Raw genomic sequence first — 12780 nt, 5'->3', positions numbered from 1 at the left:
AGGCCATCTATGCCTTACTATATTTCCTAGGTACCTTTCCTTACTCACCCCGTCCTCGTCATCCAAACGATGCCAACGCACCTGTGCCTGTGGTCCCTCACCGATGGCCAAGACGAGAGCAACCGACTCTACTATTCGCGTTTCGCGATGCTAGGCTGCATAAATGCGCAGTACGGGAGTTCCCTTCCCGTCACTTGCTTTGCCGGGTCCAGGGGCGCCATCGCCCGGACAACCTTGGGCACAATCATCGGCACAGTCATGCGGCGAGCATTGTTTTGGGCACCTCTATCGCCCGCGCCCCAGTCCTCAGTCCTCAACCAGCAGTCCGCAGCCCTCAGTTCTCAGCTGCCTTAGTCTAGGACTTTTGCCCGCCCTACCGTATTACAAGGCAGACCCCACCCAGGACTTTTGCCTCCCCTAACCCTCCAGTTTAGACCTTTCTCTTGTCGACCCCAACGCCAACTGGTGGCGAGCAACGGGCCCTCTTCGATGTTTGATCGCTTGTCAGCTCACTCAGAGATCCCGCCTGCCCGGCTGCCTGTCCAAACTACCGGTAGTTGAGCCGAGCCGCCTACTGTGTAGTACAGGGCGCCAACCTCGCACCAAAACGTTGAACGTGAGCCAGTTTGCTTAGCACAAGATCTACCTAGCTGCCTTGGGAGAGCAGGGAGATAATGCGGTCATGGATTCAGGCCTCGACTACTTTCAGCCTTCCATGTCCACACAAGTCTGTTCTAGCTCTTGGTATGCCATCATGGCTGTGATGATTGCCTGTTGCCGCTTCTAGGCCATGAAGCCCGCGGCGCTATTAGGTGTGACAGATATGTGTTGTTGTACTGGCAGAATGTGAAGTCAAGGCCGGATGTGCCGGCCATTGTTCTTCGTCCCCGCCGTCGGCCAGATACGCCTCCCGTACCTCGCCGCGGACCAACATTCCCAGCTCCACTCACCTCAATAACATGTGATTCAATGGCCACGCGGCCCGTACCGATCAGCATTGGAGTGTAAATTCAATCCTGGGAAAGCTTAGACTTTGTTCACTCATCCCGGTGTGGCCACTTGCTTGGCCCAATTGCCCACCTTGGAACGTTCAGACGCACTAGGTACAGCAGCTTCTTTGGAACACCTAAGCTGGGCAACATGGCTGGCCACATCGATGTACACTTCCATGCGCTGCCACCAGCCTACAAGGCTGCAGTGAAGGCGCATGGTGGCGATCCATCAGGCTTTCCCGAGCCAGACTGGTCTCCAGAAGCGGCCATCACCTCAATGGAGGCGGTTGGCGCATCTCTTGGTGATTACAGATGATTTGAAATTGTATTTCTTGTATTGACTGATCTGCCACTTACATTCAAGCAGGAATTATATCCATCTCCTCGCCGGGTGTTCCAATTACCGGGGCAGGTGAGGAAGGCCGCAAGCTTGCCCGCGAGCTCAACATATACCTCGGCGGCTTGGTCACGACTACAGAGGCCCCTTTCGTCGGCAGGTTCGGTTTCTTCGGCGTCCTGCCCGACTGGCAGGACCTCGAAGGAACCTGCGCGGAGATCGATTTCCTCTTCTCGGAGCAGAAGCTCTGCAACGGAGTGGGCATCTACACTACGTACGGGAGCAAGCTGCCCGGCCACGAGAGCTTCAAGCCCATATGGCAGAAGCTCCAGAGCTACGGGGCCCTTGTGTTCCTGCATCCAACGAGCTCGGATTTTCAGCCCAAATTCATTGGCGGCTTCTTGCCGCAGCCCATCGTGGATTATCCATTGGCCACAACTCGGGCAGCCGTCGATCTGGTAGTCACAGGTACCGTGCGGTCCTGTCCCGACGTAGATATCATCCTCTCCCATGCGGGTGGAACTCTTCCCTTCATTGGAGCACGGGCTATCGGCGCGTTAACTTTACCACATCTTGCCGCTCAGGCTGGAGCCACGGACAAGGAAGCAGCCGCGGACTTCGCGAGTTTCTACTACGACACGGCGGTGAGTACGAGCGCGGTGCAATTGAACGGGCTCGTGGATTTCCTCGAATCTTTGGGTGGTGACCAGTCGCACATCTTGTTTGGCAGTGACTTTCCATACGCGCCGCCGCGGAACATCAAGGCTATGTTGGGGAGTTATAACAACTTTGTGGCTTCTAGCCGCCCTGCATCTGAAAGTATACGGCCAGAGAATCTGAGGTCGAATGGAATCGCGCTGTTGAAGAAGCACTCCTCGAAACAGGATTTTGGGTTCGGGTCACTGTAATTGTATGTGCGTACCGAAGGGTGAGTGGCAGCCGCTTGAGAATCCCTGGAGTGATGCATGTGGCAATACGATCCGCTACAAAATTGTTATGCAAGCACTACGAGAAATAGATTTGAGCTTCTGTTCAGTCAGCTCAGTCATGCTGTAGCCACTTAAACTGTATAGTCTGGTCTCCGCCTTCAACTAACACACGCGGGTTGCGGGACCCATCTCAAATTCCGATTTCATACCTCAGCTCTGATTTAATGACTGACTAAACTAGGCAACCGAATTCAAGTTGACTGGCGTAGGAAACCTTTTGCAATTGAGGATCTCTCGAAAATCCTTACCCTAAACGTTCTGGAACAGCCAGTTTAGTTTCGATATCGACTACAACGAGACTGGCTTTATGAAAAGCACGGCTTATGGCCAAATGGTGGTTACGAATGCCGATCGACAAGGAATTGACAAGGCAGTTGAACCTGAAAATCAGAAATGGGCAACATCTATCGCTTGCATCAATGACGACGGATTTGATGTCGCTTCATTTCTGATCGTATAGGGCCAGTACCGTAGACCACCCACCTTTCGACCAACTTCAATACCGCAATGTTTATCTAAGAGAGTTCCACGCTTCAAAAAAAATTAGCTGTCATAACAAAAAATTGCATTACAGTAATTTCCGAAGCTTGCTAAATTATAGTCTTCAGCGTTCTTTTTGAGGGCACGGCCCGAACATGCCCGGGCGTCCGTACCTACGCGGAAATCTCATACTTTGCGGCATCTATCTCTGCTCCCCGAGTCCACAGTGTCCTTAATTACCTCACAATGATACAACGCTATCGGCGCTGTTCAGGCATCCGAAATGTTTCCCATAGATCCTATATCAAATGTCCGCTAGCAGGAACTTCTATCGTAGCAATGAAGTCATCAGTGGGTTCGGAATGATCTTGCGCTTCTCGGTATTGCTTTGGTGAGCATCATCTACTTTAATTCAGCATTCTCTGTTCAGAGAATAGCTATTCCACGGCATGGAGCGTAGACATAATATTGAGACCTTGAATAATTTTAGGAAGCAGGCGCCAGACAGGTCGCTCGCCTACATCAGCAATCCTTTCGATCCATCTTTTGCTGTTTTGATCCAGCTGCCTGGCACAGACGCAACTCCCATCCTGATATAGACTGGGATTCCTGAGATCTGCTGCGGTGCTGTCTCTTCGGATATTAGCAATATGGCGAAACTTGTCCCACTGTCATCTTGACGATAAGCCGAGGTTTCGACGAGCCTTCCGAGCACCACGCATTTCGATGGCCTCCGTACGCCTATCCCATTAGTTATATCTAGGATGATTTGAGCCGCCTGGACCGTCAAGGAAGAGGAGAGCTCCAGGTCTCTGACAATGACAGTCATCGCCATGCTATCCGGAGTATCACTGCTGCTGTACCATCTGCCAGCCTTCCTGACCGTCCACGGCGGCTGAAAATCGCGTTCGAAGCTAGCCCAGTCCATCTTGCGGAACGGTAGATCCAGGTATTCAATCTGTCCCTCATAAGCCATCCATGACCACGTCGGTGGTGCGCCTCCGTGGAAACTGATTCTCTTCATCGTGGAGCAATCAGAAGCCCGATGCCAAAGCATGCTGCGCCGAAGAAGGCCGAGATTCTTCTCATCGTGCAGAGCTCCGAAGCCGCCGGTGAGGCCGAAGCTCTCGACGAGTCGTTTCTCAAGCCCAGATATTGCAATGGGGCGGTCTGTTTGCCGGGTGAGAGCAAGGCGAGAGTACTGCATGCATAAACTCTGATGCAATAGAATCTTGCCGCCGCGAGAAGACTCGATAGCGATCTTTGGAAAATTTGGATCGCCTAGAAAAGACGCAAGCGTGCTGTGCAAAACAGTATCAGCGCCGGACTGTAAGACTGATTGGCTGTACTGGAGCTGTAGGATATCCTGAACTCACTTGTGCATTCGTGTCATCGTTTCAGAGCGTACACCTTCACCGCATTCCCAGTATGTCTGCTTGTCGGTGAAATATATTGTCCTTCGTGCTAATGCTCTTTCTTGCAACACCCAACCACGACGACTGAGATTGCTCTCCAGAACGTCATGATGAAAGTCATCGATGAATTCACATACAAAGACAGGAGGATTCCCACTCTGCTGGAGCAGGAGGCTCCGTCTTTGATGACGTTCCTTGAGGAAGCCGTCATGTTGACCCAAAGCCGAGCTCGCAGCCAAGACACAGTATGCGTTACTGAAAACATCCTCCATCCGTGAAGCCTCATACTTGAAGTCGCCGTCTTCGCCTTGTATTATGCACATAGAATCAATCCACAGGTATTCCACGCCTAGGTCTCTGGTAATTGCGACGGCGTGCTGAAAGGTCAGGGGCAGAGTTTTGAAAGCCATACCCAGTGCATGTCTTGCGATGTTGGAGCGAAGGGTACAGAAATGTGGAGGCTCCCCCCATGGATGTGATAGGGCGAAATAACTCATACTATCTGTGGACTGTGTCTCGTGTAGTCTGAGACTGGGGTTGTTCCGGTTCCCCACATATATCAGTCTTGTTGGAAGAGATCTGGTAATTGCATTTGCACATGTCTTGTGGTTTAAGTCACAGTCCGTCAGCCAGTGCCGGAGTATCTTGATATGGGCGGTTCCCCCGGGCTGTGGAAGTTGGGGAAGGCCTCGTTGAATTTCGCCTCCGGAATTGTCGACTTCTCCGGTTAGGGCTAGTGACCTGGTAAGCGATTAGGCGTGAATTTTTGAAGCGACGAGAACTCACTGGGACCGTAATGAAGTGTCAACACCGGTGGATACCCTTCGCTAAGTCTCAAGTGAGACTGTCTTTTGTCGAAGTGAACCTTGGTGCCATAACTTCGATCTATTGCTTTGCAGTAGCTCCACCGCATATCACAGAAGTCACAAATCCCCGAAAGAACCTCTAATTCTCTTGTATCATCTTGCATATTGAAGTCTTCCTGCCAGAGATCCATTTTCATGCAGCTTCCACATAAATTGGCGGGCACACACGGTCGAACGACGGTCTCAGCCCATATTTTTGGATCGTCGAATAGGCCTTGTACAAAGGAATTGTCGATGGGAAACTCCCAAGTGTTGTGAAGCTTTGGTGAAGAATTAGCTCAACAGATCATGGCGTATGGTATCTCGGTCACGACCTACAGGCTTCGAGTTTCGTCCGTCAGAGTCCGGGTCAATGCATTTTCATCTATTGTGGTGAAAAAAGTTGACTCACGTCCTAGACATGATCTGTTAGTCCTTAAACTATTCTAGAACCATTTGAACACTTACATGCTATGAATGACTTTAGTCACCTACGAGATGTTATTTCAGTGACGGGTCTAGGTTTGAATACGTACTGTCTAATTGCTCAGGAGGAAACGTCACACTGTGATTCGATCAAGGAGGCTGGATCATTTGCTCACATACTGAAGCAGCCGTCAGCTTCAGTGGTGTTGCTTCATCATGTGGACCCATTCTCGAATACCTACGGTTTGCAACTATTGAGGATATGGGTTCTCATAATTAGCAATCCCATTCTCATACACAACCAGGTGCTTCGGGAGCTTCATTCCTCGCCAAACAATGTCGATGCCTTCCCCCTCTCGTTGATTAAAGCTTGTAATTAAATATTCTTGACATGGTGGAGCCTCACCTGCACTTCTGATTCTTTCGGTATTGCGGATTGATGTGGCCCAGCGACGTTGGTTCTTTCCGTTCCTGTAAACCAGTAAGCCTTTCTTTTCTTACCTTCATCGCAGATCGCATCCAGAGCACCGCGAAAAGTTTCTGCTTTAGCTCGCTTTGGCCCGGACATCAGCGCAGAAGCTGAGACCGCGGACCCAAAGCCAGAGGGCCTATTGACAGGCAAATTCACGACGAGAAGTTTCTCTTGTACGATCTTCAAGAGGTCTCTGGTGGCTGTTGAGCGCTGACACTCAGGGTCGTTCCGAATATGAGCCATGCACTTCAGAACAACCTCTCGCAGGCGTGCTTCCTTGTTTTTCGTCCCTGGAACAAACTCCCAGTAGGGGAATCTCTGCCCCGTATCGCCATCCATGCTTTTGATGAACTTGATCATGGCATCTGGTCCATACAGCATCCAGACTAGAGGCTCCAAGATAATGCATCCCATAGACCAGACATCGTATTGACGAGAACGCCCTTGGTCGGGCATGGTGTAGACCTCAGGAGCTTCATAGGATGGTGTTGCGTTGAGAGTATCAGTCGGTCCTCGCAAGTCTGTTGCTGCAAGATGATGCCTGGCTAGTCCCATATCAGCGATCTTCCACACCCCGACTTTTGTATTGTCCTCGAATCGTAGAATGTTTTCTGGTTTCAAATCGCCATGTCGATAGGATTCGTCATTCTGAGCCGGCCTCGGGACCTCAAGAAGACTGGTTTGGCCAGGTTGGTCTGGCGATTCGACCTTTCGGTAGTTATGAAGAGCCGACAAAGCGTCAGACAAGCCTAGTAGTTGTTGGACCATCTCTTCTACAAGTTCTGCCGTTAAATATGGCCGCAGGTCTTTCCTGTACAAGTCTCGCAGGCTTCCTCCATCTGCCCACTGGAACATGAAGTAGTGACGCGAACCTTTTGTGAAGATACTTTTGACGGTGACGATGTGTTCATGCTTCAGACGACTTGTATCCTCAAGCGCCTTGGCCTCAGCCTGCCACTCCTTGAACACTTGCTGGGCTTTCCCCTTTCCGTCACTAAGATTCCCGCTGGCTGCCCATGCCTTTAATTCTTTTATGGCAGCATTCGCTAAACTTCCATCAGCCTGCACTTTGTTAGCAACAAGTTAACCACAAATTTTCTAATACAAAGTCCGACCTTTCTCATCGGGTCTTCTTGATGTGATTCGTGGATGGTGACTTGGTAGACATCCCCAAATGTGCCTTCCTTCCTCACCGAGTCCACGTATGTGAATGGTAGGATGTGTTCAGGTCTCAAATGTATTCTCTCAAAGGCTCTTGGAAACACTGGAACCACAAGCCTCCACTGCTCGTTGCGGAAGTTTTCCTTGCTCAAGAATTCCCATTCTCCGAAGCAAGGAGGGTATTGGTCCACATTTTCGATAAGAAGCGGCAAATCGTTGTCTTCAAAGTCGTGTTGCTTGAATTCTTCCATTGCTCTCCGAAGATTGTTTGATCTTACACCGCTCAATATGCTGATAGCTAAGAGCTTCTTAGCTGAGGAAATCACATATTGGACGAGCTCGTCAACTTGTTTCTTGCTGGAGGGCGACCAATCTGGCAAGTTCCTGTCGAAGAACTCTCTCATGACGGCATCACTTGTGACGAAATCCTCGACATGACCATTGGGTATGAATCGATTGCTGGTTCCATCAGGGAAGACTGAGTATCTGAAAGACTTCGCAAGTATATCCCCCAGATTCTGTGATTGCCCTGAGTGGAACAAGTTCGACTTTACGGTAGCTGCCATGGCATGCGAATAGGATGGGCATGTAGGATTGTAAGGAAATCAGGTATAATTCGATATCAACATTCCAAACATCAGAGAAAACTAGGCAAGTCCCTCAATAGCCATTATGTCTGTAGATAACATTTATCGGCTACCTTTCATTTAAGCCGATTGATGATGACCGAGTAGGCGGCCACTCGAGACTTCGAAAGGTCTTGCAGACCCCCTCATCGGATGTATCGAGATAGAACGCACCATGACTGTCAAGGGGGTGGTCAGATCCTGCGGATTTCTGATAGTATCATGCGATACCTGCCTTATACTTCTAGGCATTTGTGTAACACACCAACGAGTTTCGTCGAGGCTGGGTTCTGAGCCCTGTCCGCTTATGAGGCCGCCACATGTGCACCCACACCCAAGGTCATGATTACTAGGGACGGCAAAGCGCATGACAGCAAATACTGCAATGAAGAGCAAAAGCAATAGGTATGGCTTTCATAGACTGGATGTAATCATATCTTGACAACCCCCACCTCAACTCCAGCAACTCCTTCAAATGACCCGCAGCCGAGCTGCTGGTGGGGACCACATGCATTATCGTAGGCGCCAGTCAGATATTCGGCAAATTCGTACCACCATGGCGCACAAGGCTAACAGCCACAATTGAAGCTAGGACGTCCTTTTGTCAAAGCTAGAAGACGTGCATGTTCCATGCGTATCAAACTCTGCACTGCACGATATCATTCAAAGATAGGTCGGCTGGAGCAGAAATGTTGTAGACGTTTCTTACGACCTACGTTCATATCAGCTTGGCGTCGCATCGTTCAGAACTTGGATTCCACCGGGTGGTGTCCACTTACACGTATTTGGTAGGAGCCTGGAAATTTTGCGCTCAGCAATTCTATCAACTTGCCAGCGTCAATCCGACTGTCTGAGATCTCCTGGGGTGGTTTGCCGTATGCATAGCCAGAAGATGACTTCGCGTCCAGGGTAGACACTCGGTTGTGGCAGCATGAGTCCATGGAATCTGGTGCTGAGATAATACAATTGGAACGGTCTGGAGTGCTCTCGAGAAGCTTTTCTCGACAATTGGTTGAGGGAGGATTTTGTGGACCTCGTTGGTAAACTTGACACAGGAAGGGAGCGGAGAGTTCGCATCCAGTAGATCAGGAGTCCCTATTTATCAAATAGCAAACAGCAAGACCGAAATTGCCTAGGAACCGAAGTAGAAAAAGTCTGTAGGGTTGCAGTCACTGGGGTCCGTAAGTCGCTGTGGCCGCAGTGACGCAGCCCGGGCTCAGCTGGTCGGACCACCTTCAACTTCATACGAATCCTACGGGACTGCATTTATTGGTAAAACAGGGAAGCTGAAGATGAAAGTGCAGTTAGGTGGTGCTATGCATCGGCCGCCCTTTGCCCGGCAAGGGAGCCTTGGAGCCTTACGCTATCCTGCAGTGCTTCGATTAATTGCCTCACTACATTGTGCAAAATTGGCATGGTTGTGAGAGCAGGGGAATAAATCTGGTCCCATATCACATTGAAAGGTTCTCAGCGAGGTCGCTCAGCTGCCCGCATACTGTGGCTTGATTCTGCAACCATCTTAGGGGCAGAGGCAGACTTTGGCCCCATCTTACGGCCCTAAGGATGAGGGTGTGTGCTGAGATGAGAGTAGCTGAATGTAAAAATGTGTTTTTCCACTCTTGGCTGTACCCTATTGAATTTAGTAGTCGTTCAACAAGAAGGCTGACAACCTTGAAACCATGCTCATGGTGTGTGCAGCGATGAATAGAGACTGGGAGTGTACACGGCCAGACTACTTTTGTCCTAACTCTGGAGCGAGTCCAAAATTCTAATATCTATAGACTTTCACGTCTCATTATTACATATGTATGTATGCACTTACCCCATTGATTTGCTTTGAATTCGCCAGGGCTCATCTTTCAAAGCCATTTCTCGGTTTCTGCTCGTGTACACTTGTTGTCAAGCAACTTTGATACGATGGCTCCAGAGACAGCCTCACATAAAGAGGAAGACGCTTCTCAAATCCTTCCGCTTCATCCAGGAGGTAAGCTCAGTGCTATTCCTCTGCAGCCTTTTCTCAGACAGTCTCTCCTATGAGAGCATGTTACATGTAGATGGACAACTCAACTAATTTGAAACGAAACAGTAAAGATGGCCCGAACTTTGCCCTATGTCAACGGTCCGAATCATGCGCGTCCTCTGCATGACCGGGTTAGAAGACAGCTAGCCGGTCTATCGACCATTCTGCCTCATTCTGAACTTACTGACACGACCGATGCTATCATGGAGAGCCTCAAGAGCATTGCGTCTAGTTCAAAGTCGTCTTCTATAAGCGGGTCTACTACGTTCGGCCGCACACCCTCTAAATCGCAGGGCTCTCGCACTACTGATTTTCCGGTCTATTTGTCAGAGGGACCCCGAGAAGAACTAGATCGCAAGCCGGCCCTTGACGAAGACGATAGACTCTTGATTGTAAGTATTACCCTAAAGCTTAGCCAGGACAATTGGGACTGAAAGCTTACGAAAATACTTGCCAGAGCGAGCCTACCAGATCGGAAACCTGGCCAGGACAGGACTTGATAAACATCGCACCGCTGAAGGGGCGTGGCATTCCAGACGTCAGACGGAGATACGGCCAGTCACCGTCCCTCAGGAGTGAATCAGAGTCGCTCGTCACAGACTTGGGTCTTCAAGGTCGCAATATCTCAGCCGAGACAGATACTGCAAAAGTCGATCCGGCATCGATATCCATCATCAAGTCACAGGAAACTCCACTAGCAGTGCGCCTTGTGACTGCTCTCCAGAAAATCCCAGGCCACTCTGAGAAAAAAGGATACTTCCCCGAGAAGACTTTCAATAGTCTGATCGACGAAGAATCCGTGAGAATAGAGCTGGAGCAATGTTTCAGGGGTGTTCTTGGACCCGGAAAAATCCACTTCTACACCCAGACGATATGCGGGAGGGAGGCTAAGAATGCTGCTGAATACCTCTTGTCGTTCAAGAAAATATTCGCCATCTTGAGATTGAGTGACAAACTCCAATCGATATTACTTTTCATTGATGAGGGTGTTTCTGATCGAGATTTACCGCTGCGCAAGGTGGTCCCACCCAACACACATCCGAACCTGTTTAAGCTCGCACGAAAGGGAGATATAGGTGCACACCATCGAAAATTGGGCTGTTTCAAGGATTGGGATCCTTTGGCTCTCTTGAGATTTGAGGAATGGCAATGGACAACCCTGCCCCCGTTCTTCTTCAAAACGAAGCGCACACGTGTTGGACATTTCGTGTTACCAGATCAAATTCCCCTCCCTTTCACATCCGACAGTCGATACGATGAAACTGGTGGAGAGAAACTTGAGGTTGACAGCGGCTTCAGTCGTGTGTTCAAGGTGGACATACATCCTCAGCAGCATGGATTCCACGGTTACAAGGTCTGTAATTATTTTTTGGTGGACCTGATTGTGATAGTCATTATTCCCGGCTGACAGCTGCTAGTTCTCGTGCCGACATTTCGCAGTAAAGTGTTTGAACTCACCAAGCCGAGATCGATTCAACAGCGAAGTGAACGTCCTGCGGAAGTTCAACGATGAGACACACCCACATCTCACTTCCTTGTTAGCTACATACGAGCAGTTCAAGAAATTCTATCTGATTTTCCCTTGCGCCGAAGCCAACCTCGAGGAGTACTGGAGAAATCGAAGTCCCGCACCAATGATGAGCCATATGATCATCCGGTGGATGGCCGAACAATGCCAGGGCTTAGCCGATGGCTTGGCTCGAATTCATCGATGGAACTCAACCCCCTACGGACGGAAACATCATAGTCTCACCATCCCAAAACCAATTTCACAAAGCAGCCATCTGATAGGCCATCACGGGGATATTAAGCCACAGAATTTGTTGTGGTTCCAAAATCCCGGCGGTGGTTCTGATAGAGGGATACTCAAAATCACAGATTTTGGTCAGACTGAGTTCAAAGCAAGCCGAACCACATTCAATCAACCCGGAAAGCGGGCGCCAGTTTCCCCAAGTTTCCGCCCACCTGAGTATGATTTGAAGGGAGGAAACGGCCGCTCGCATGATATCTGGGCTTTAGGATGCGTCTACCTGGACTTCATTGCTTGGTTGCTGGGGGGCTGGGAATTGATCTCGAAGTTTGCTGCCGCCAGAAATTCGCTTGACCCGGGCTGGCATAATATCTGCACCGATGTTTACTTCGAGGTGAAGGATGAAGAGGGCAAAAGAGTGGCCTTTATCAAACCAGCCGTCACAGATGTAAGCCATCTCTTTAGTCTGCCTCTCTTTGTCATGAAGACACTGCCGAGACTCTACGCCGTAACTATTCTAATCATGACCAAATAGTTCATTACGGAGCTTCATGAACACCCGAACTGTACTGAGTATCTCCACGACTTTCTAAACCTCATCCAATTTGACATGTTGCATGTCACTCCCCATTGTCCTAAATTGCAAAAGAGTCGGATGGACATTCACGAGCTAAACCCCAAGCTGGTCGAACTCCGCAAGCGATGCAACAATAAAGAGTATGCCTTGACTACGGCATGTTGGAATCGAAAATCTGGCCCAAAATCTGTTAAAAGCTATGCAGAGGCTGCCAGAGCTTAAGCCAGTTCGACTGAATCAGCTTTCCGCTGGTGGACTTGGTCCCTTGACGATTACCTTCATACACCTGCGTACGCTGAAAGTCAAGGCGCAAGCATGGACTCCACTCTACCCGACTCCATGAGACACTAGATAGCTGCGTGGCAATCCTGACCTGCAATGCCTCATTTCCTGGTGGGGTGACAGCCGTGCCGAAGAGCCGGCCAGGGAGCACTTTCTGGTCACGACGTGATAGTTGACATTCCTCGTCTACAAGAATAGCTCTACCCCAATGAAGCTAGCATAGATTGAATTTACAACGAGCGAAATAAAAGAAATAATTAATATCCTCAAGAAGAGCTCCATGGAGTGCACTATTCTGCACGTGCATCAACAGGGCCGTTTCTTTCTGTCCTTGCAAGGTCTGACGTAGAGGCAGGCTATATTTATCATATACCGTTCCTACCACGGTATTACTATTTGTGGCTGGAA

The 12780-nt window shown here is 49.7% G+C and overlaps 4 protein-coding genes across 4 annotated transcripts; 3 read left to right on the top strand and 1 right to left on the bottom strand.

Annotated features, from left to right (window-relative positions):
* Positions 1–69: 69 nt before the first annotated feature.
* Positions 70–354, top strand: J7T55_004882 (uncharacterized protein; the record flags this gene model as incomplete). The annotated part of the gene is made up of 1 exon (XM_053130618.1): positions 70–354. The coding sequence occupies one exon, from the start codon at positions 70–72 to the stop codon at positions 352–354; it is 285 nt and encodes a 94-aa protein (XP_052991308.1).
* Positions 355–1140: 786 nt separating this feature from the next.
* J7T55_004881 (uncharacterized protein) lies at positions 1141–2778 on the top strand (the record flags this gene model as incomplete). The annotated part of the gene is made up of 3 exons (XM_053130617.1): positions 1141–1294; positions 1360–2233; positions 2586–2778. The coding sequence occupies 3 exons, from the start codon at positions 1141–1143 to the stop codon at positions 2776–2778; spliced, it is 1221 nt and encodes a 406-aa protein (XP_052991307.1).
* Positions 2779–3315: 537 nt separating this feature from the next.
* Positions 3316–7683, bottom strand: J7T55_004880 (HET-domain-containing protein; the record flags this gene model as incomplete). The annotated part of the gene is made up of 6 exons (XM_053130616.1): positions 3316–4099; positions 4175–4946; positions 5000–5339; positions 5665–5735; positions 5986–7018; positions 7072–7683. 6 exons carry the CDS (start codon positions 7681–7683, stop codon positions 3316–3318), a joined length of 3612 nt encoding a protein of 1203 aa, XP_052991306.1.
* Positions 7684–9660: 1977 nt separating this feature from the next.
* J7T55_004879 (uncharacterized protein) lies at positions 9661–12541 on the top strand (the record flags this gene model as incomplete). Its single annotated transcript, XM_053130615.1, has 6 exons — positions 9661–9727; positions 9830–10155; positions 10221–11117; positions 11182–11961; positions 12049–12230; positions 12496–12541. The coding sequence occupies 6 exons, from the start codon at positions 9661–9663 to the stop codon at positions 12539–12541; spliced, it is 2298 nt and encodes a 765-aa protein (XP_052991305.1).
* Positions 12542–12780: the final 239 nt, after the last annotated feature.

This window comes from Diaporthe amygdali, assembly GCF_026229845.1.
Source record: "Diaporthe amygdali strain CAA958 chromosome Unknown NODE_23_length_778278_cov_65_433824, whole genome shotgun sequence".
NCBI classification, from domain to species: domain Eukaryota; kingdom Fungi; phylum Ascomycota; class Sordariomycetes; order Diaporthales; family Diaporthaceae; genus Diaporthe; species Diaporthe amygdali.
The sequence above is the reverse complement of the archived record's forward strand: the minus strand, read 5'-3'. Positions and strand labels throughout refer to the sequence as shown.